The 21,369-nt window shown below is 37.1% G+C and overlaps 1 protein-coding gene across 2 annotated transcripts in view; it reads right to left on the bottom strand.

The window, feature by feature from the left end:
* FGF12 (fibroblast growth factor 12) overlaps positions 1 to 21,369 on the bottom strand; it is a 264,552-nt gene that overhangs the window by 166,499 nt on the left and 76,684 nt on the right. Inside the window, exon 1 of one of the 2 annotated variants that reach the window (XM_072408229.1) lies at positions 18,674 to 18,915. The exons of the other annotated variant lie outside the window; for it this stretch is intronic. Coding sequence (XP_072264330.1) covers positions 18,674 to 18,764 — 91 coding nt within the window. The 5' untranslated portion in view covers positions 18,765 to 18,915. Of the gene's footprint in view, positions 1 to 18,673; positions 18,916 to 21,369 lie in introns of those variants that run through there. 2 annotated transcript variants of the gene reach the window in all.

Raw genomic sequence — 21,369 nt, 5'->3', positions numbered from 1 at the left:
CTACTTCTGCTCAGTGGAAAAGAGACCTTTGATTTGACAGGTTGCACGACTTGGATCTCCTAGCTGTTGTATTTTTTTTTTTTTTTTTTTAGAGAAAGTAATGATACTGTAATACTGGAGATGACAGTAGAGAAAGGCCACATTAAAGAAACGTCTAAGATTGATAATGACAATGGAAATGAGTCTACAGTGAATGAATTGTAATACTGCGGATGACAATAGATAGGCACCCACAATGAAAGAATTGTAATCTTATGGATGGCATTAGAGAAACAAAGCCAATACTGAAGATAAGGGTAGAAAAGAGATTAAAGTGAAAGGGAGTTCATTAATAAGGATGTCGGTGGAGAATTGATCATGGTGTAGCTGACAGCAATATTGGCATATTGAAGATGGCAGTGTGGAAGAGGCAACAGTAAAGAGAATTGTAAACTGATAATCATGGTGGGAAAGGGACCACAGTAAGTAGAGGAAAAATTAAAGTGCCACAGTGAAGGTACTGCAATATTTTGGAGTGATAGCAGAGGAGTCCACACTAAAGACGAGTACAATACTAAGAATCACAGCGAAGAAGAGTTAACAGTTAAGGGTACTGCAATACTGAGAATGTCAGTAAGGAAATTTTTACTGTAAAGAGGAGTACAATATTAGGGATGACAGTGAAGAAAAGTCCAAAAAAATTAAGGGGAGTGTGATACTAAGTGAAGTGCAATACTGGGGATGGCAGTGGAGAAGGGTCAGTAGCGAAAAGAAGTGCAATACTGAAGACGACAGTAGAGAAAAGACAATATTAAAGGGGAGTGTCATATGACTATGATAGAGACATTAGACTGTGAGCCCCTTTGAGGGACAGCTAGTGACATGACTATGGACTTTGCACAGCACTGTGTGATTTGTTGGCGCTAAATAAATACTGTATTATAATAATAAAGAGCAATACTGAGGATGGCAGTGAAAAGAATTGCAATACTGAACATGACCCTAGAGAAAAGTCAACATTAAAGGGAAGTGCAATACTGAGGATAACACTAGAGAAGTGGTCACAATAAGGAGGAATACAGTATGAGAAAGACAGCAGAGATCTGGGGATGATAGTGTAGAAATGAGCACAGTGAAGGGATGTAATATTAAGGATAAGATGTAAATTCACTTTAACTAAGGCTCCTGTCAGTTTTGTATTTGACAAATTTGATCAGTCTTTACAAAGTTTCAATGAGTGATCAAAACAAGAAATTGCAGCGATCATTCAAGGAAAACTTACTAACTGCAGTACGTAGGCACATGCTCTCATGTGTGCTTTTTCCACATTGTCTTATCTTTACGTCACTGAGACCCAAATGACATCTGAGTCACCATTAATATACTATAGCTGAAACGTCAGATGGTTAAGCAAACAATAGCTTAACAATTATTTACCTGAAATTATATTGTACTCAGTACTATAAGCAGGGGACCCTGGGGAATTACACAAGTTCCATTTTTGCTTTCTACAATTACCTACATACTTTCCAGCTATGGGATGGGGAATAAGGTAGAGTGGGTCTTTGCTTTTGTGTGTTAACACAAGGCTAAAATTTGGGAGACCACATTAAGTCACCAATTCAATTAACAAAAAAAACTCTATATTTTCATAAATATAAATCTAGGAGAAACACTACTATGCTATGAGATAACTAGTTACAAGCAGATACAAATCTAAAGGAATTCTAATTGCAAATCCTATTTTTAATCTCATAAAATGTTAAGTGAATTCAGTTATGAAAGAAAGCAGTTATGAAGGAAATACAGGGGCTGCCAATACTGATCATTTTGGGAAAAAAAGTTATTTGGCTACCTTGATGCACCTCTAATTGGCCCAGAACAAATATGCAAATTAGAAGCTGCGGCGTTTGGTTACATGCTTACTTCTTGTTTGAGAATGCAAATTTAGAGACAAGAAAATCTGAAAATTGCACTGATTTTTATATTAGAGAAAACAATCTACATTGAAGTCATCCTAAAACATAAAACAAAGATTACAGATGGGACTAACACAAGCGGCATTTGGAATTTATAATGTAATACCTTTTCTAGTGACAACTACCAAGGAAGGACGAATATTCTCTACAAGACACAGTAAAAGATGCTTTTATTTACAAAACTGGAGAGCAACAGATACAATATAAACTGTATTAAAGCTAAACGTTTACTTTTTAACCACCTAGTAAAGTAATGAGCCTTCTCAAGATGTAAAGGAGATGCAAGGTTTATTGGCACAAAGCAAATGCCAAAGACTGGCTTCTAAGAAGTTCATCATAATCAAATGGGGTAGTATGGACAGCTGCATATGTTCTATAAAAAGGCATGTCCCACACTAAAATGCATCAACAGGTCCTAGGAAAAGACTGTCTCTGGAACCTCATAAGTGCCCACACAATTCTATCCTGCAACACAAGGGAGGTCATTATATCACTCAATAGCAAGGAGACACAGGACTTGTATTTGGGATTTAATCATCCATCATTGGCCACGTAAATACTCCTCTAACGGAGAGAGGAGAGAGAGATTAAGTAAACTTTTTAAGGTGCCCCTAAGTAAAGATTACATTTTCAACTTTGCAGGGGGTAACCAGACTGAAAAGGAAGTTTTCTCCCCTAACTGGAGTTAAGCTTTGAACTTTCTTTTTGACTTTATAATAGTTGATGAATAGCTTTGCTTATGAGCTATATTCAGATATACCAAGTAGTGAAAAAGCATAGAAAATAAAACTAAATGACTGTGGCTAATAATATCCTCAGTTAATATGATGAAATATTATACATAAGACTTTTGGATTTCAGCTATTGATCAAATTTGATTGCCACAATGATAAATGAAAAATGATGAAATGAAAAGAAACTCTTTAGTACATGCTAATTTCTTGACCTGGGTCAGTACTTCCTTGACTTACATCATGCTAATAAACCTTTCGTCTTTTTGGTAGATGATACTGGATTATCTGCTGGTATCATTGTTGGCTGTCTCTCCAAAAAACAAGCATCTGACGCATTTGTTGTTTGTTTTATAATGTAACCAAGCAATTTGTATAAGGCAAATAGAAGACACAAAAAGGCCGGAATGAAAAGTTAATCAACCTGAATTTATTCCACCCATAATCATGTCTCCTTCTGCATGTCTGTTCTCTCCAGGCAGATTTCATTATAAAGAAAAATGCTATTTTTAGATGGGAAAGCTGGCAGACATATTTATTCCAAAGATGTTAAATTTATCTTGCGCAGTTTCATCATACTGTTACTAAAAGCACAACTTTTATCACAGTTGCTATAATATTTTTAACTGTGCCTTGTGCCAAAGACTAACACAAAGGAAAATGGATTATAATTTTACTTGGTAATTAGTTAAAAAACGAAACGGTATAGCAAGCTTAAAGAATGAAGTTCAAATAGATTTCTATTATGAGTCTAATATAACCTATGCAAGTTTATCCAAGCAAACCAATTTAAATAATTATGGAATGTTGATTTGGTTAATAATAGACAAGTGTATCACTTCCAGAGCTATGGTGGATGTTCTACGCTAAGTTCATACTTTTCCTAGCAGCCTTATTATGACCTTACCAAGCATAGAATTAGGGTAGACCATTCAAATGCAGCCAAAAAAGGTCATGAATTGTTTTTGCCAATGTTGAACACCACAACCTACGGTAGTGCATTACTGTGCTTTGCAATGCACTGCATAAAATGTGCGTTGAAGCTACATTGTCCTCAACATGAATTTAAATTTCCATTTCCATGCAATATGTATTTACCTCAAAGTTGAAAAGTGTTATCCCAATTTGATTCTGAGATGCTTTAAAAGATGCTTTAAAAAGAGAGTGTTGCAGGAAACACCCAGAAGTGTCAATTACCAAAGACCTCAGCAATGACAGTAGCTCTGCATGATAGGGTACAACAGAGGCAGTGCTGGTGTTAGAACTTTACTCTTTTTATTGTTTGCTTTGTTAATGAACCAGGAGGACAGTCATAAGCGGGTTATATGTCTGAGTAGACCTTTGCTTTTTTAAAGCCTAAACTGTAGCATGGATTTAAAGAAAAATGGAAGGTATCTTTAAATTACATTTTCCTCTGCAAACTCTAGTTGGCTGGCTGCTTTTCTGACCTACTGACTGCAATACTTTGTGACTCACCAAATGGGAACAATTATGTGTATATAGACTCCCGACTTAGGAATGACTTTTCTGATAAATATGCATTATCTTGCTCTGCTACTTAAAAGCATTGACATTGGAGAATGAGAATACCAGCTAAATACCACCTTCAGAAAGTTATAAAAGTTTGTTATAAAAAAATGTCTATGCCAGATGTGCGATGTACATCTGCAACAATACTGTGACTTCCTAAAATATTTTGTAGCAGAAACATTTGTAAAGTTTGTCTGACTATATTTTTGACATGTATGTTAACAATACAACCTGTTAAGTAATGGGTAATGAGTGGCAGGATTTCCTTATATATAAGCTACATATACACATCAGATAGCAATCGCCCAAGACAGTCATTATTGTCTCGGGTGAAAATCTAACATATGTACAGTGGTCCCGCAATGCCATTCATCAGTCCACTGTGCATTTCTATGTTGAAGAACACAGCAAAACACTGCCGCTCATCCTCCCTTTTCTATAGAACACAACAGCGCTGTGTGTATAGTGATTGTTTGTTCTCCTGTCAATGGAAATGGTCACAAACAATTGTTTCCAATGACAGAAATCTGTATAGGTCTTTACTTGTGTGGACCACTCTGCCTTTACTCCTTTTTTTATTCTCCAACAATTGATAGCATAATAAACGTGTAGTGTTAATAAACAGACCATACTCTTAAATGCAGTAAGGTAAAAAAAATGACCTCATTAATTGTTGAACTGGCTAAATGTACCCCCAGTACCTCCAAACCTTGTCTTGGGGTTGTTTCTCACCCAAATCAAAGGCACACATTTGGTAACAAATCCATCAGCAAATAGACTATGAATATGGGCATCCAATCTTCTTTGGTCACTGCTACACACAGATTTACATTAAAACCTCATAAAACCTATCCCCACACTCTTTCTTCAATTTTCTTTCTTTAAATTACCAGCCACCAATTTGACTTTTGCCAGAGCCTGGAAGACTATTCATTTAAGTGTTAAAGCATGCAAAATAAATTAAATACAATAATGTTTAACGAAAGCCAACAGCAACTTATAATGAGAGATTTCTTAAAATATTGTACGCTTGGATATAACACTCCTGCCCCTTGAACTTTATTAGATCTGGTCATTTCTCCTCATTCTTTATGTAAACACCTATTATAATATTTACACCTTAACCAATATTACTCAACCTTCCTAGCCATAGATTTATCATGTTACATCTTCTTAAGCACTGTTTCCTCATGCTGTTTCTAACCTGATTGTAATACCTGGCTCTAAGAGCCTGTGTCTGTGATGCTTCAATTATCTGCTGAACTACCTGACTTTATTTATCCTGCTTTTTAAAATAAACCTTTAAAATAGAAATGACATCAATTCACTAGCAAGCCATATAAAAGTGCAGCTACCAATACCAAAAAAAATGACTGAAAGCAAACATACTACTACTGTTCACAATACTACATTTACTCTGTAATGAATGTGCTTGCAAATATTCTGTGTATACTTGAACAAATGGCCATTCAGTTCCTGGGGGTCCTAAACTAAGAAGTTCATGTGGTTTAATTCTGCTTTAAGTAGTAGGTTTTGTTTTCAAGTCACTGACATTTTTGTATTGACAGCTACACTTTATTACAGTGTTTATGTGGTTAGTATATTGATATCATTTCCAGCTCCAGGAGAGTTGAATTGATACTCTGTAATCTTTACTAGATGTGTGTAAAATGGGAGGGAAGGATGAAACTGCTTTCTTGTGATCAGACATACACTGCTTTTTAACAGAGATGAATTAAAGATCTGGAGTGCTGTAACCTGGAATAATTCTACATACTGGGGTTTCTGTTTGGGTAAATTCCATATTGTTGGTGCCCACAGAAATAATAAAGAGTGCTGGTATATTAAAACACAATAAATCTCTTGTATCTCTTTTATAGATAAAAACAGGACCTCTTGATAAAAAAAAGAACTTAAAAGATCAATTTAAATGCTGGAATTTATTCATTGCTATCTGAATGGGTAAAGTGGTGCTCAATAGCTTTCACTCAGCATGGTTTTCTGAGAAGAAATAGAAGTATGAATACACAACAGGCATGAGTCATGGCTACGGCCTGTGGGTGGTTCCATACAGTTTTAGCAACAGCTTCCATATTCCCAACAGAGAGAAACTCGGTGTTGTTTTTACAGGTCTTTTCGAGAGCAGTTTAATACAGGAATAGATGCAGAAGTCAATAACAGGCGCCTCACATGAAAAATCATAATTGTTGTATTTATTGTATTCTTTTTCTCTGTACACAAAGATAGTTACTTGAACATGATTATCTTTGTTAGGGTGACCACAAAGTTTTACTCAATCCTGAAAAACTGCACCAGCTTCAGGAGTTGTATTGTATGTGTCTTATAATGCTTGGATGTTGGTTTCCTTTTTCTCTTAGGAAAGCGAACAGTTATCCATAAGCAGGGTGGACTTTATGGTATGGCAAAATGGGCGAAAGTCCAGGGTCCCACTTTCTCTAGAACCCCAATAGGGTGCATGCAGGGATTTGGAATGCTGTGCATTTGGCTCTATATTTTCAAAAATTATCTTTTCCTAACAAAGCAAAAATAATAGGCTGTAAGGTCTTATTCCCATCAATGTGCCTGATTTAATAAAGTTCTCCTGGAGAGGATACACTTTCATCAGTGAAGCTGGGTGATCCAGCAAACTTGAAATAGACCTGGTCCAGGATTCAAAACTATTGCTAACAAATGACTTTTAGGAAATCCATTCCAGGTTTGCTGGATCTCCCACCCTTACTGATGAAAGTGTATCTTCTCCAGCCTTGGAGAGCTTTAATAAATTAGGTCCAATGTGTTGTGTTTAGGTAATCCACATTATAGTATGGGTTTTTACTGCATGTTACTGCAGCATATGGTAAAGCGTTCATTTAAATGGTATCCCCAACACACTGCAATGCACTTTTGTTGTGGTGAAGTAAATTCTGTTCAGTTTTTGGGCACTGCGGAGCTTTGGTTGCCAATTTATAGTGGATGGCAAACACACAATTACAGTAGGTGTGTGTTACTAAAACACAATAGTGTGAATAGGCCTATTAATATTACACAGTATATATAGGTCCGACATATCACGTATGTACAGAGTCACTAACTGTACTTCAAAGTCTTTCACAATCCAATGTACCCACCATAGTGCTATGTCTTTAATACAGGCCAAAGTCAATTTTTTTTAAGGGGGAACCCAATTAACCAAACTGCATGTTTTTGGAATGTGGGAGTGCCCAGATAAAACCAAGCAAGCACAGGGAGAACCTGCAAACTCCATGCAGATAGTGTTCTGGCCGAGATTTGAACTTGGGACCTAGCACTGCAAAGGCAAGAGTGCTAATCTGTTGCACACTTGGAACACAACTAATTATATAAGGGCAACGGATGAGAATTAGTACAATGGATTACTATTGTAAACATATACAGTGCCCAACATCTTTCTGCCATCACACAAATGGCAGAGCCATGCACAAAGCAGGACATAAACATGCAGTGACAGGCCAGGGGTATCGAGATAAGAGATGGTGGATAATTTATTATAGTCATCTTGTACAATGATTGAAATCATTAGGAATATCATGACACTTTCCTATAACTGTAATCAAACTACTATCCAAAAAAAGAAAATTGATGCTTTAGTCAGTACACAACATAATTCTCCACCTTTAGTGGAGCTCTTGACTTTTCTCTAGGATGGCTCAGCCTGACATGAGGTTATTACCTCAACCAGCCAAAGCAAACAGAGATTCTCTATTCCACAGTTAGAGACTTGTGTTGATGACTTAACACCTTAAAATATTATAAATCTTATGAAAGCAAAGACTGTAGAGTAAAATGATGGTAGTTCAGTTATGTTACAGGATATTTACAACCCCAATTCTTAACTTCTTTGTAAAAATACCTTACAATAATCTTCATGCGCACAAACACAATAAAATCACAAATAATGATAAGTCTCTTATGTGAAAGAATTTCACAGTAGCCGATTCTCTTTAGGGAGACATCAGGCTTCTATAAGACTCCCAGATAGTGTATTCTGTACTTGACCAGTTGTTTACGTGAGCATAACTGAAGGACAAGGCCATCTTTGCTTAGGCATCACCCAGTCAGTATGTACTTTCTGGAATGAAATACTGGCTCAGAGATGACACAATCATGAGAATCCTGGTGTATGTGCAGTTTTAATCTGTGTTCACACATGTCTTTCATGTGTCTGTGCAGTTCAGAAACTGGTTGTGGTCTTTCATTTTGTGACTGGCTTGAAGTTACAATGTTGCAATCTGATCAGTAGGGCGGGAAAGACTGAGGAAATGTTCTTTCCTGCCTGCAGCTAACTGATGACGTCATCTTAGTGTAAGCAGTTACTTGTTTGGATTTGTTACAATCTTTTAATAATAAAAGGTACAACTTTGTTTAAAAAATATTCAGTTTCTGTAAATTTTAACATGTCATGATGTATTCTAATGTGTACATTTACTGAAAGGTCCGAATTAAACAAAATCTTTTTTTTTTCTGTTGTCCATTATTTTTTTGGTGAACCAGCTTTCTTTGTATTCTAATTTTACCTGTTATATCAGTTTTTGGAGTTTATTTTTTACTGAAGCATTATACCAAGTCTGGTATCCCTTAACAACCATTTACCATAAATCCTTTAATGATTTTCAGTAAGCTGTATTTGTTAAAAATAATATACTTACCTGGTTCTACATGTCACAGTATTGCTGTCAAATTGAGCGCATACTGTTGTGTCACTGATAAAAACATCGCATAATGTCACTTCTCAGCACCTGACTGCACATCTGGCCAACAAGGGAGCAACTTGGAAATAAAGAGGAGAACAGCATCTCTTATATCACATTGGTATGTGTCAGCAGACATTATGACCATAAATACGTGTAACTGAAACAAAATGAATTAATTAAGTCATGCCTTATAGTTTGGGCAAAATGAAGTTTAAAAATGTGGTGCACTCCAAAGGCATAATTTACCATCAGCAGAAACAAAATAAATGTTTCTTTTTTTAAACAAAACTCTGGAAAATGATAGAAGCATGGCTGATTGGCATGAAAATAAACAGATTTACTTTCAGAACCACCCTATTACCTTAAAATACAAATAAAAATACACTAATTAGCTGTTTTGTTGGGGTAGTGCAAACCTGTTATTTCTATGTTCACATTACAGTAACATAGGCAACCAAAATCATTATTCTTCATGGGCACTTGTTTTCAGTATCGTGGAGTCCAACAGTTGTTATGGGAAACTTCACTCTGCACACATTTATTGGATCACACCCTGTACACTGAATACTAAAAAAAACCAAAATACTATGAATATACACACATATGACTATACTTCAAATGAGTGCAATGGGATAAAATTTCTTAAATGTTTAGAGAAAAAGTATATTCTTGAGGGTATTCTCATTTGTCTATTTTTGAAGGATATCTACTCAGAACCTGAGAGTGCAGACAACAATCTGCAACAACAGACTACATGCGGTTACCTGAATTACGTACTTTTATTGTCTGTACAACAGAGCTAAGATAGGGAGAAACAGAATTAGAAGCCAATCAGGTGTGATCTATTGCAAGGAGGATGTTAAAGAGTGACACAGAGATAAGAATATTAAAGTGCTGCTCACCAGGTGTGAGTGGGGATGTGAAGGGGCCCTGCAAGTGAAATTAAAGCAGTGAAAGTTAGGCTATGTACACACATCCGAGGATTCTCGCCCGATACGAATGGTTGTGCTTATCTAGGAAGAGAATCTGACGTGTACAGCTGTCGCCTGATGTCGCTCCATCCAAATGGATTCATGAATGACCACTACGCAATTTAAGGGAGGGGAGCACAGTGTTTCCCCCTCCTCTGTCCATAGAATGGCGCTGTTTGTGCAGTGATAATTTGTCCATCTGTCATGCCTTGTTACTGGAAACAATCTTTTGCAAATATTGCATGTGTGTACATAGCCCCAATGTCCCCTTCTCTTTGAGACAGGGGTGTAAGGCACAGTTTTGCGACTTTTTTGACTAAGTAGGCAAAAATGTGTAAGATTTGTGAACATTACCCACCATGGACGAGGACAATCGATAACTAATAGCACCCAATTGGGGATCAGGATGGGTTATGTAAACGCTGTTTTTATTACAACTAAGATGCTCTGCTATTTGTTATCTTCAATTTTTTCTACCTATTGTGTATCTTTAATTTTTGGTATGGATGTCAATTGCTTTGTTAAATGTTTTTTCTTGAATTGTTTGAACTCTTTTTTAAACCTTAATAAAAATATTGAACCTAAGATACATACATTTTTATAGCAAATGTCCAGGAGACTTGCAGCAGCTTTATCTCCATCATTCCAGTGAGGCCCACAGACATACAAAGTTGGGCCTGCATGATAGAGTGTGAGGCCCCAGCAAGAGGGTAGGAAAGGGTTAATTGGTACGGGGGATGTAAGGAGGAGTAGTGCTAGCACAAGAGTTGAGGAGGAGTTGTTTGGGAAAAGGGGGTTTAAAAGAGTGAAGTTGGAAGTGGGAGGCCCTCTTTTAGGATAGACAGCATGGAGGTAAGACAGCGTTTCCCACCCACCCTCACTGGATTTGGTAAGTAGTTAGGGCTGTTCACTGTGGTGGTTGGGGTCTTAGAAGGCAGGGATCCTGGACATGGAAAAATCAGTGGTTTGTGGCAAGAGGGATCCTCGATGGTAGGGTCCCCCTTATGGTGGTATGGCTCCTAAGGCGGTGCTGGGCAGCTAGGGGCCAAGGTGGGGGATTTGGTTTGAAAATTTTGGTGGAGTACGGATCCTTCTCAGACCTGCAGCCTGGTTGTTCGATTTTAAAACAATATTGTTGCAGTTTAAATATAAAAGCGGTTTTCATTTTGGTTAATTATGGTAATATGGGTTATTAGATTGTTAATGTAATTGAGGTTATTTTGGTATTTAAATTGATGGTTATTTATAGTTATTTATAAGGTTATGGTTATTTGTTTATTGTTTAAATAAACGGCTGCTTGGCAGCCAATTTAAGTGCAACTAAGTGTTTGTGTAATTCTTTGGTGGGGTTGGTTGGTAAGCAGGTTGGGAGGAGTGGGGAGGTGGTAAAGTTGAGATGTGCTGGTATGTTGGGGTAGGGCTGGGAGGTCTGTGCCACCCTGGTCATGCACAAAACATAGTCCCTATGAGTGCACTTGTAGGGAGGTCTTTTGGGATAAAGCCTGGGAGCCTGCTGCTGGGTCACAAGAACTACAAGAGTGAGAACGAAAAAGTTTTTGAGGGACCTGTAGCTTTTTTTTTATGGTATGCTCTGGACATGCTGCCTCTTGAAAACATTTTTTTTGTTTTGGTTTTTTTGCTGTCCTGCACATAAAAACTGCAACAAAATAATTATAAACACAAACATACATCCTCATACTGCCTTTCAATGCTTCCTAACCCCTCCGATACTCAAACCATAATAAATCATTGGACAGATTTTCAGTCTACACTTTCCTACAACACTGACTACAGTCATGTTTTGCAAGAAAAGGGTCTGGGCCCGTATTCGTATACAAGCGAGACAATAATGAAATGAGTTCCAAACTCGGCCCCCTTTTAATTGGAAAGGAAAGACCTTCTGTGGTTGGCTTGTGAATAATTTATTTCTCTGGAGAGCAGGCCGAGGTAAGAAAACAAGTGTTACCATGACAACCTGTTGTATGTACAGTATCCCTGAGGTTCCCTCTTTACTAAGGTATGACTCACTCCGCTGACATGGTAGAACCGAATCCGCTTATTCACAGGGCTATTATAGCCCAGCTCTGCAGCACTGCCACCACGTTATAATAGAAACATAAAACCTGACAGCTGATAAGAACAACCTGGCCCACCTCGTCTGCACATTACACCATATTTCATCATTATGAAAATGTTACACTGTTAGTATATAAATGGCCCCATGGCAGGCCAGTAATTTGGGCTGCTATACAATATGAATAGAATTTGGATCTACATATAAATCATTTCAGCTATTTCAAATTGTACAAATTATAACTGAAGAATTCAGAAATTTTTTTGCTGACACATTGTCATCTAATGACATCTCAGGGGAGTTTATTTAGGAATATATGACATAAATAGCGTTCCTTTTTTTCACTGATGTCAGTGAGATTTCTGTGCGTCTGTATTTGTATTGAAAAGCAGATAAATCATCGCCTTAAAAGGTCATTCCACCTATTTGACTGATGCCATTGACGAGAGCTGAACCAGAATTTGGCTAAAGAATGGATAATGGAGCCATCTACATATGTACAGAACACCAGGCATGTGGGCTGGAGTCCCATAGACATTTGTATGTGCCTATACATACTTGGTTGTATGCCCCTCTGCGCTCTTAGAAAGAAAGAGCACATGTGAACTGGCAAACAGGTTTATTGTGGTCACTTACAACTTTTATTTGCATCCTTTTCTTGTAACCACACTGGTCCAGACTTGTATTAGCTGTAACAATTTGGAACAATATCAAGCCTTGTGGCTTTATAGATATGACCTATTCTTTCAACCTTCAAACAATAAAGTAATGCAATTAAATCAAATATTTGCAATTATTTTTTATTATTTGCTGGAGCTTGCTTATTATACATTGGTACCTGCAACCCCCACCACACACAAACACCTAAAAAGGCATAAAGATTCATATTCACAGGATCAAATTAGATGCATTAATGTGTGATTGGCAAGGAGAAAGGAGGTTGGGTAGGTAATATTGTTTGGCTCTTACAATACAGATCTGCCAAAACTGAAGCAGATGCTGTACTGGGAGGGGGCTATACACTGTGATTTACACTGGGTTGGACATCAGTAATTGTGATGTTTACTTACAAATGAAATATGTTATTATTTAATTATTCCAAGGCTGGAGTCCTACTTTAAACTGTAAAATGACCAATGGGAACATTTTTCATAGATCCTGTTCTAGAGTACAACAGGAAGTAAGATGTAATCTCTTTATAATGAGAAGAAATCTGATACTTATTACTTTACCATTGGTTTTGAGATGGAATTTACAATATGAAACAGTGAGCAGCTGCCCAGGTTGAAAGAGTCTAGCAGCTGATTGCTGAAATCCAAAAGTGGAAGTGTATTTACAAAGTACCCTTTAGGCAGTAAATAGAGGTATTTTTTTATTTTCTTGATTATGATTTAAAAATAATTTTTAACATGGTACAAATCTGCCTAAATCCATATTTAGATGTCACATGACCAACTTCATTTATGTATTTGTAATGACATGCCCATAAACCTAATATAGAGGGGTTTAAAATTCCAAGGTTTTAAAATCTAAAAGTAAAAGAAAAAGACATAGAATGGCAACTGTACACACAGGAATCAGCCAAACACATGTGCAACAAGACCAAAATGTGGGCAATAAAGGACTAGATAGCAACCCATTAATATTCAGTAATAATTCTGCCCTACTTTTCCTGCAACCTTTTTTTGGTAACCATACTGACTCAGACTTGGATTAGTTGTAACATTTGTAAAATGCCTTGTGGCTTTATAAATATCTAGATATCCTTGTAACCTCAAATTAATAAAGTAACGCAAATAAATAAAATATTTTTTGTATATACCGATCAAGGAAAAACAATTCATTATCAGTATTGATTGTTTTCAGTTGATTGCTTTTGTCTCGTAACATATGCCCCCCCCCCACTCAATACCTAAGGGCATGCCTAATCAGATACTTTGGCTATAGTTATTACATCTACTGCTTTGAACCTCTTCTATTCTTAAATAATGTACTGCTTACAGAATGCCGAAGTCAAACTCAACATCTTCCTTTCCACTAGCTGGATCATTCCTGCCAAATGGGATCCCCCACAGGCAAACATGTTATGGACTTCCTCATTTAGTAAGTGAAAATTACTTTACTAAAAATAGGGTAAAGTAGACATTTCACCAAAAACAACTATTTTAGTTTTAGGTGAACTGTTATACCCTGAAGAGCAAAACAGTTTTTTTTTATTATCCCAGGGACCCATGAGGGATAACTTTCCATTCTAGTGACATTGTCATTAAGGGATTACTACCTTAATGACAATGTCACTAGAATAATTGGCTTATTTCAAAGTGAAGTACAGTGATGTGCTTTACAAATGTGATCAGCTCTGTTCTGGTTTCAGGACTTTGAATCTGGAGAAGAACAGAACAGAACTAAATGATAGTCGTCTAACAAAAAAAAAAAAAAAACATACATAGGTCTCATCTCAATAGAGCAATCACACCATAGCTTGTTTTTTTATGAGATGAGCCGTGGTGTGCATAGTAAAGAGGTACATTGCAGGGGAAGGACCAAGATATTCTTATGCTCTATTAAGTACATCAATAAACAAAATTGATAGCTCAAACACCATCATAATGACAGCTGCAAGTAGGTGAACCAGAAAAGTTCAGAAAAAGTAATACATTCAAACTGAAAGAAATTGGCGAGTCTGAATTTATCCCACAGAATCTACAGCAGGGGTCGGCAAACTTTCATGGCCAATAGGCCATTTCAGGGGTGGGCAGGAGAACACTAGGCCGGACTCTGAGTCCCGCCCCAATGGCTCCGCCCCCAACAGGGAACGCCTCTTGAAGTGAAATCCCTCTCCTCCGTATGCATTGCGGAAGAGAGGGATTTCTCTTCAGGGAGCTTTCCCTTTTTACCGCAGCGGCGGTAGTATCAACGCCGGCCGCGGTGAATAGGGGAGCAACAGCAAGGAGGCGGCACCAGAGCTCTGGCGGCTCCGGTAGTTCCTAACGTGGGTTGCCAGCCGGCATTAGGCTAGATCGGCCAGGGGGCATTAGGCCAGAACGAACTAGTGGCTAGGCCATATCTGGCCTAAAGGCCGAAGTTTGCCGCCCCTGATCTACAGTGTTGTCTGTGTCATGGCAGAAAGATCACTTCCCACGTCTGGTTATACTATGACAGCCTGTAAGATAATCCTTTTGTATCCTTTCCTCAAATTGAATTTGATACGTCAAGAACACATAAGTGAAGAGTATACCTGCAAATCACTGCTATGATGCTCTATATTTATCTTTGATGTAACTGCTTTGAAAATCAGCGAGAATAAACAATTAAAAAAAGGCTAACACCAAAGCCTTATGGGCAAGAATTCACAAAGCAGGTCAGGTTTCAAACCAGTATTTTACAATTCCAGTATTATATAAGCAGAAGCAAGTCATAGTAAAGGAATATCTGTACCCTATAATATCAGTGCAAATGCTCTATAAGTAAAAAACAGTTCTTTCTTATTGGCACAATGACACTACAAGGAGTGAAGCAGGTCATCTGCAGGTCAAATGAGGTCAATGAATTCTGAATGATCTAAGAAGCTGATGTCATCGACAAAACACCAAAGTCTATTGACAGCTGAACAACTCTGTAAAGTATTCAGGGACTAAAATAGCTTATTAAAATCAGTAGCCTGGTAAAAAATAAATCTGAATAATAAAATAAATAAATACAATAAAAATAAATAAAATACAAAATAAACTAAAATAAATCATATCAATAAACTAGGTTCCTTTTAAAAATAAAACAAGTAATTATTTGACTGCTGCTGCCACACTTGCATAAAATAGCTCTGAGTTTCATTAAGGTACCTCGCAGTAACGTAGAATTGGACCTGACCATAAAGCCAGATAAAAGATTTCTAAACTGAAGTGGGCTGTTCCAGCGAAACAGCATTTCCAGGTTATTTAAAATTAAATCTGTATGCATTTGCTTTCTCTAAGTGTGAATATGTTTATGTATCCAAAATGCATGAACAGATGACAACACTACTTCTGTACACCTGTGGGAATTTGTGCTTTGGCTTAAAGAGAAAACAAAAGAGCATCAAATCAACGCCATTCTTATAAAAACAATGTAATGATCAGTACTGTCGCTTTAATCACCATCTCAAAACACAGAGAATGTGTCTGGTAACAGAAAACCGGTAACAGAACACCAGCAACACGAAGCAGAACATCTGCTAAATTGTTTATAAAATACGTTTATCAAATTTATACTGGATATTTCCTCTTCTGAAATTTCCTATCATCCCTCTGGAAAGCACAAAGACATTATTTCCTATCCTGATTCAATTGTGAATGAGCCATTAGCTTCTACAGATGTTAATCCAATGCCCTGTATGCTTTTCACTGAATTCATCAGGAAGTGGACTTCAGTAACTTCAACAGGTCACAGCCAATTCTATTACCAAAAAGGGGTTTGCATTTTCTATATTTAGTCTCCTTATAAGAGCTTTTTTCTGACTTTTTAGGACAGCTGAGCTAATGCAATTAAGGCAAAACTGAAGCTAAAGTCAAAGCATGGCCACAGGGAGATTTAATTCAGACAGTGCTTGCAAGAAGTCTCAGCTAGATAGCAGAATACTGAGTAACCCACTCAGAGAAACACAGAACTAAACTTAAGTAGGTATACTAGGGATCTGTATATATTTTAAAATGTTTATGTGTTTTCATGGGCTTGTAAAATCTTTAACTATACAGAACCAGTCAGTAGCAATGAAGACAATAAAAGCAATATCAAGTAGTGAAAACCATCAGTGGAAGTCCTTTGTACATTTTAGAGCTTGACACTAATGTGACACAACAGCAGTTCACTGCTCAAGGCCAATCATACTTTTATTTTGTCAGCAGTGAAGGGAGGTTATTGTTCTGGTGAATACTGAACATTGAAAAAGCACTGCTATTCTTCTTTGTACTGTAACTATAAAGGTACTGAAGTCAAACAAATAATAAACTGTTCAAGACTTCAAACAGATATTGCTATAAAGCATCTCACACAACATTAGCCAGTTTTAAGTGGAACTAAAGGGTGCATGGATACAAAGAGTAGGTTAAAGCTAAACAAGTGATGATAGGTTCACTTCAAAGACTCAAGTTATGTTGTAAAATTTTTCATTTACATTCCTCCTCCACCTGGACCAGTTTTTGAAAGCACACAATTTTGCTCAGATAGAACCGTCCCCTTACATGCTAAAATCAAAAGAAAGAACTAGAAACATTTTCTATATGATCACCAACTGGTCCCAATGCCCTAGGCAGAAAGTTTAAATGCACAATATAGTCAAGCACCTTTGCAAAACCTTGAAATCAAAGCAAATGGTAGCATCTATTAGCACCGGTGCTTTAGTTACTTTTACATGCATTATTTTCCCTTGACAGCCCCTCAACAAGCATTGAAAAACTAATTGCCAAGAACTGACAGTGGTAGGACAGTAGGTATTCAAAACCTATCCTGATCTTGTTAAGAGAAATCGAACAAATAAAATAAAAATATATTGTTAAAAACACTTTCAGTAGATTTAAAATAAGTACAGCTCACAGAACCATTAGACACAAGAACTATAATGTTTAATATCAAACAATTAATATTATTTAATATATATTACAAACTGCATGTAATACTTTTGATTGAGCCAAGTTTGTTAAGTGTATGGCTTGTACCAATAGTTTCATTTTTCCAATCATTACCTGGCAGCTAGAGATATCAGACTGCTGTTTGATCCAGATCAAATGATGTACTTTTGCCCACCTTTACATTATAAAATGAAGGAACATAACCGATTGTGATGAACTGAGATAAAGCAAGGACTCCAAATCAAGTGCTTGGAAATCAAGGGTGGAGTAGGGGATTAAACGTTCTATCCATACTTCTCAGTTAAGGATTATGACATTTACCCAGGCTTAGCAGACATAAATATCAAACAAACTGCACAATGCCATGTCAAATATATCAAGCCTCTGCTTCACAGCCAAGATGTGAAAACCAGCCCTAGTATATTTCCAGAAAGTAACCAAAACCAGCAACACAACTTAAACTGGTATTACATGACTACCCACAACTTCAAGCAAAGTGACAGCTATACTAAAATGATATATCATATCACTGCACAGCATTTCAGATCCCTAGTTAATTGTTGTACAAGAATAAACATCACATTTATTTCTGATGGGCTAGTCAGTGCACAGAATATGAACATTCAGTCTAGCTTATTTTTCAGACACGCTGGTGAGGATGAAATAAAGTAAATCATTTGATCTGTCCATGGTGCTGATTCCTCCATCAGAAACAACACAGCATCTCTCTCACTTCCCAAAAAGTTTACTACTTGTGGAATATCCCATGAGACCACACCTAAATACTCCACTTTATTCAGAACATAAAGCAAGTTGTGATTGCACTTTTAAAGCAAGATGTAAAACAGAATATCAAAGTAAAATGATTAATGTGATGATTACTAAGACCTCTATCCCCCTAAGACTAATACATTAGCTGAAAGCCACATCCACCCAGTCCATGCTTTGTGAATATGTAGGGTAGATGAGGCCTCTTACTAATGGATGAAGAATAGCAATGCATTCCCTGATCAGTGAGAAACATTTAGTGAAAGCAAGGAATAGAGATGCAGCATGAGTTCAGCATCTAAACTCACCACTTGAATTCTTGCTCTGTTTCAGACGCTTTCCACATAGACACTGCAGCATATGCACTCGTTTCTTCAGGAAATGCCCAAGAATCTTCATTGATTGACTTTTTTCTGATTCCTTGACAGATTCACAATGGGAAAGAGTCAGCAGCTCATCATTCAGTGTTTGGATCTCGCAGTCGAGGCATTGACTGGGCTTTGGTTCACATTCGCGATCAGAGGATTAACAAACTGTTCAAACGTGACATGTTGGGACTTTTCAATGAAGGCAGTTTGCCAAAAGGGGCCGAGCCTGGGAGATGTTTGTGAGGACGTCAGACTGAAAACACTGAGACTCTTCCCAGCCCTGCCTCCTCCAACAAAGGCTGAGGCTTCAATACCAGCAGCCACTGCACACATATAGCTGATAGGTGGGGGAATCACAGGCAAATCATCATATATCATCCTACATATACATCTTTTGTACTCACCATTCCTATTTTACTTTACAGGTGGACAAAAAGTCTTCCAAGTCATTATTTTTGCTGCATACATTTGTCATCAATGCAATGATGCAGATTATAATCCAGGCAAAAATAGCTTTCTGGGATGGTAACTAGTCCGGCTTGTAAAATTTAGAATAATAAAAAAAGTAATAAAAATCACTATCCAGCAACTTCTCCACTGCCTAACAATATGCAACAGGTCCTAAGAATCTGAAGATGGGACTGTATTTAGTCAGTGTGAAAGATTTGTTTTTTCAATCCAATTCTATCCATATAAAAGTCTATGAATACACTGAAGTCAAAATAAAAATCTGCTGCCAGTGCGGTGTTCATGGTATGTATCCCTATGATTATTCTTCTGTTCTACCCCCCTACCTCATACACTTTCCCCCAAACTTTCTAAATAAATAGTGTTTTAGAAAAAAACTGCCACCAGTGCAAGTATGTACAGCATATTTGGGCATTACAACCGACTGTAGATTTACCTGCCAAAGTTCCCCACATTAGTGCTGCAATGGTTGTGATGTCTCTTGTTGCCCTTTCACTGCATCTGATAACCTTACCTGGTGTTCTTTTACTTTCAGAGACTTTTGACATCCCCATTGGCCGGGCCAAGGCACCACAACGTTTGCACATGTGTGCTGAGACTATACACAGCTGCACATGTGTGGCACAGTGTACACTTCAGACAACAGAGCTGACAGCAAGCAGAAGAAAGTCTTTTACAGTAGTGACTTTACCATACCCTTCTCTTACTAAAATGGCTGCCTGAAATCCATTTTTCGGAATCAAACATTACCTAGGCTTCAATAAAGAGGTTAACTTTACTGGAAAAATATAGCTATTCATTTTATGTGACCATATTATTACAAGATTAGGATGTAATATTATAATAATATTATATTAATATTATAATTATTATTATATTATGTATTATTATTATTATATTATTACTATTAGCTAACATTTATGCAGAGGAAGCAGTCCTATTTTTTCACAATGATGTATGTAAAAAGATAACCCCAGACACGTTACTATCACTATGCACAGTAAATGCTTACAGGCTCCACTAAGGTGAAGTGCAGGGTTAGGCTGCCTTAAGGGGTACTCTTGGTCCCAGAGGGTAAACCCAATTCTGTAATCACAGATGGTACACCCAGAAGTAAAGATAGGTTGCTGCAAGAATGCCTCCTGTAGCATTGAGGTAATTATTATAGATAGGTAGTCGAACACAATAATGACCTGAACCACACATCAAAAGGATTATTCCAAAATGAAAAATATGGACCTCTGAATTGAATCCCACTAAAATGTTGTATGGCATTTCAGACTGGCAGTACAGTACTGTTCACCAAGTGCATATCAGTGAGTGGTGGACAATTATTCAAACCACCCTAAGTGTCATTTCTGCTATAAGTGTAATACCAGCTCCTGAGGCCAAGGAAGAGCCATTTTTTCCAAAGTATTTTTTTTACATCTATTGATTTCTTTTAATAAGGTATTTTAAGGGCAAGTTGTGTTTATGTTTTGATTCTATGATATTACAATATTTAGTTTGTCTGTGTAAATATAGTATGAAAAAGTCAAATTTTTTATGGAATTTACTTACTTTTTTACATGATTGTAGCTTTATTTTTTAGCTGGAATTACAACTTGAAGTTGAATTTGTGACCCACACATTTAAGAACACAAATTATAAAAATGCAACTCTTTACTTGAAAATAAATTTGTACTGTTCTTACAGAAGGGTATTTACAGAAGGGAATTTGTTACAATGGGGTTGCTATTTCAAACCATATGTAACACATAAATGACCTGGATATGTCTGTGCACATCTACAGCAAGTAACACAGTTTACATTATAGAGTGTTGCATACCTTACCAGGATGGGAGGGAGATAAGTGCTGTATTAGTTTTCCCCATTGTATGATATGTGCACTCAATCCCAGTGCCTCCCTAAGAATTTAATTTCAGTTTCTCAAACATGGGACTGCTAGTGTTGACAGAACCTATTAATAAAGAATTCACTTATTATTTGTATTTGCCATTTCTTCATATCCTGCAATTGGAAGCCTGTTCACCAAATGTTTCCTTCCATGTTATATAAGATTTAATGCCCCTGATTCATCATTGAAATCCGCGATCGCTGGAAGCGCGATAATACGCGCGACCCGCGATCGCGGATTACCGCGGTCCGGGACTCGAGTGCGCGCGTCC

This window comes from Pyxicephalus adspersus, chromosome 4 (assembly GCF_032062135.1).
Source record: "Pyxicephalus adspersus chromosome 4, UCB_Pads_2.0, whole genome shotgun sequence".
Classification (NCBI taxonomy): Eukaryota; Metazoa; Chordata; class Amphibia; order Anura; family Pyxicephalidae; genus Pyxicephalus; species Pyxicephalus adspersus.
This window is presented reverse-complemented; position numbering and strand designations above follow the sequence as displayed.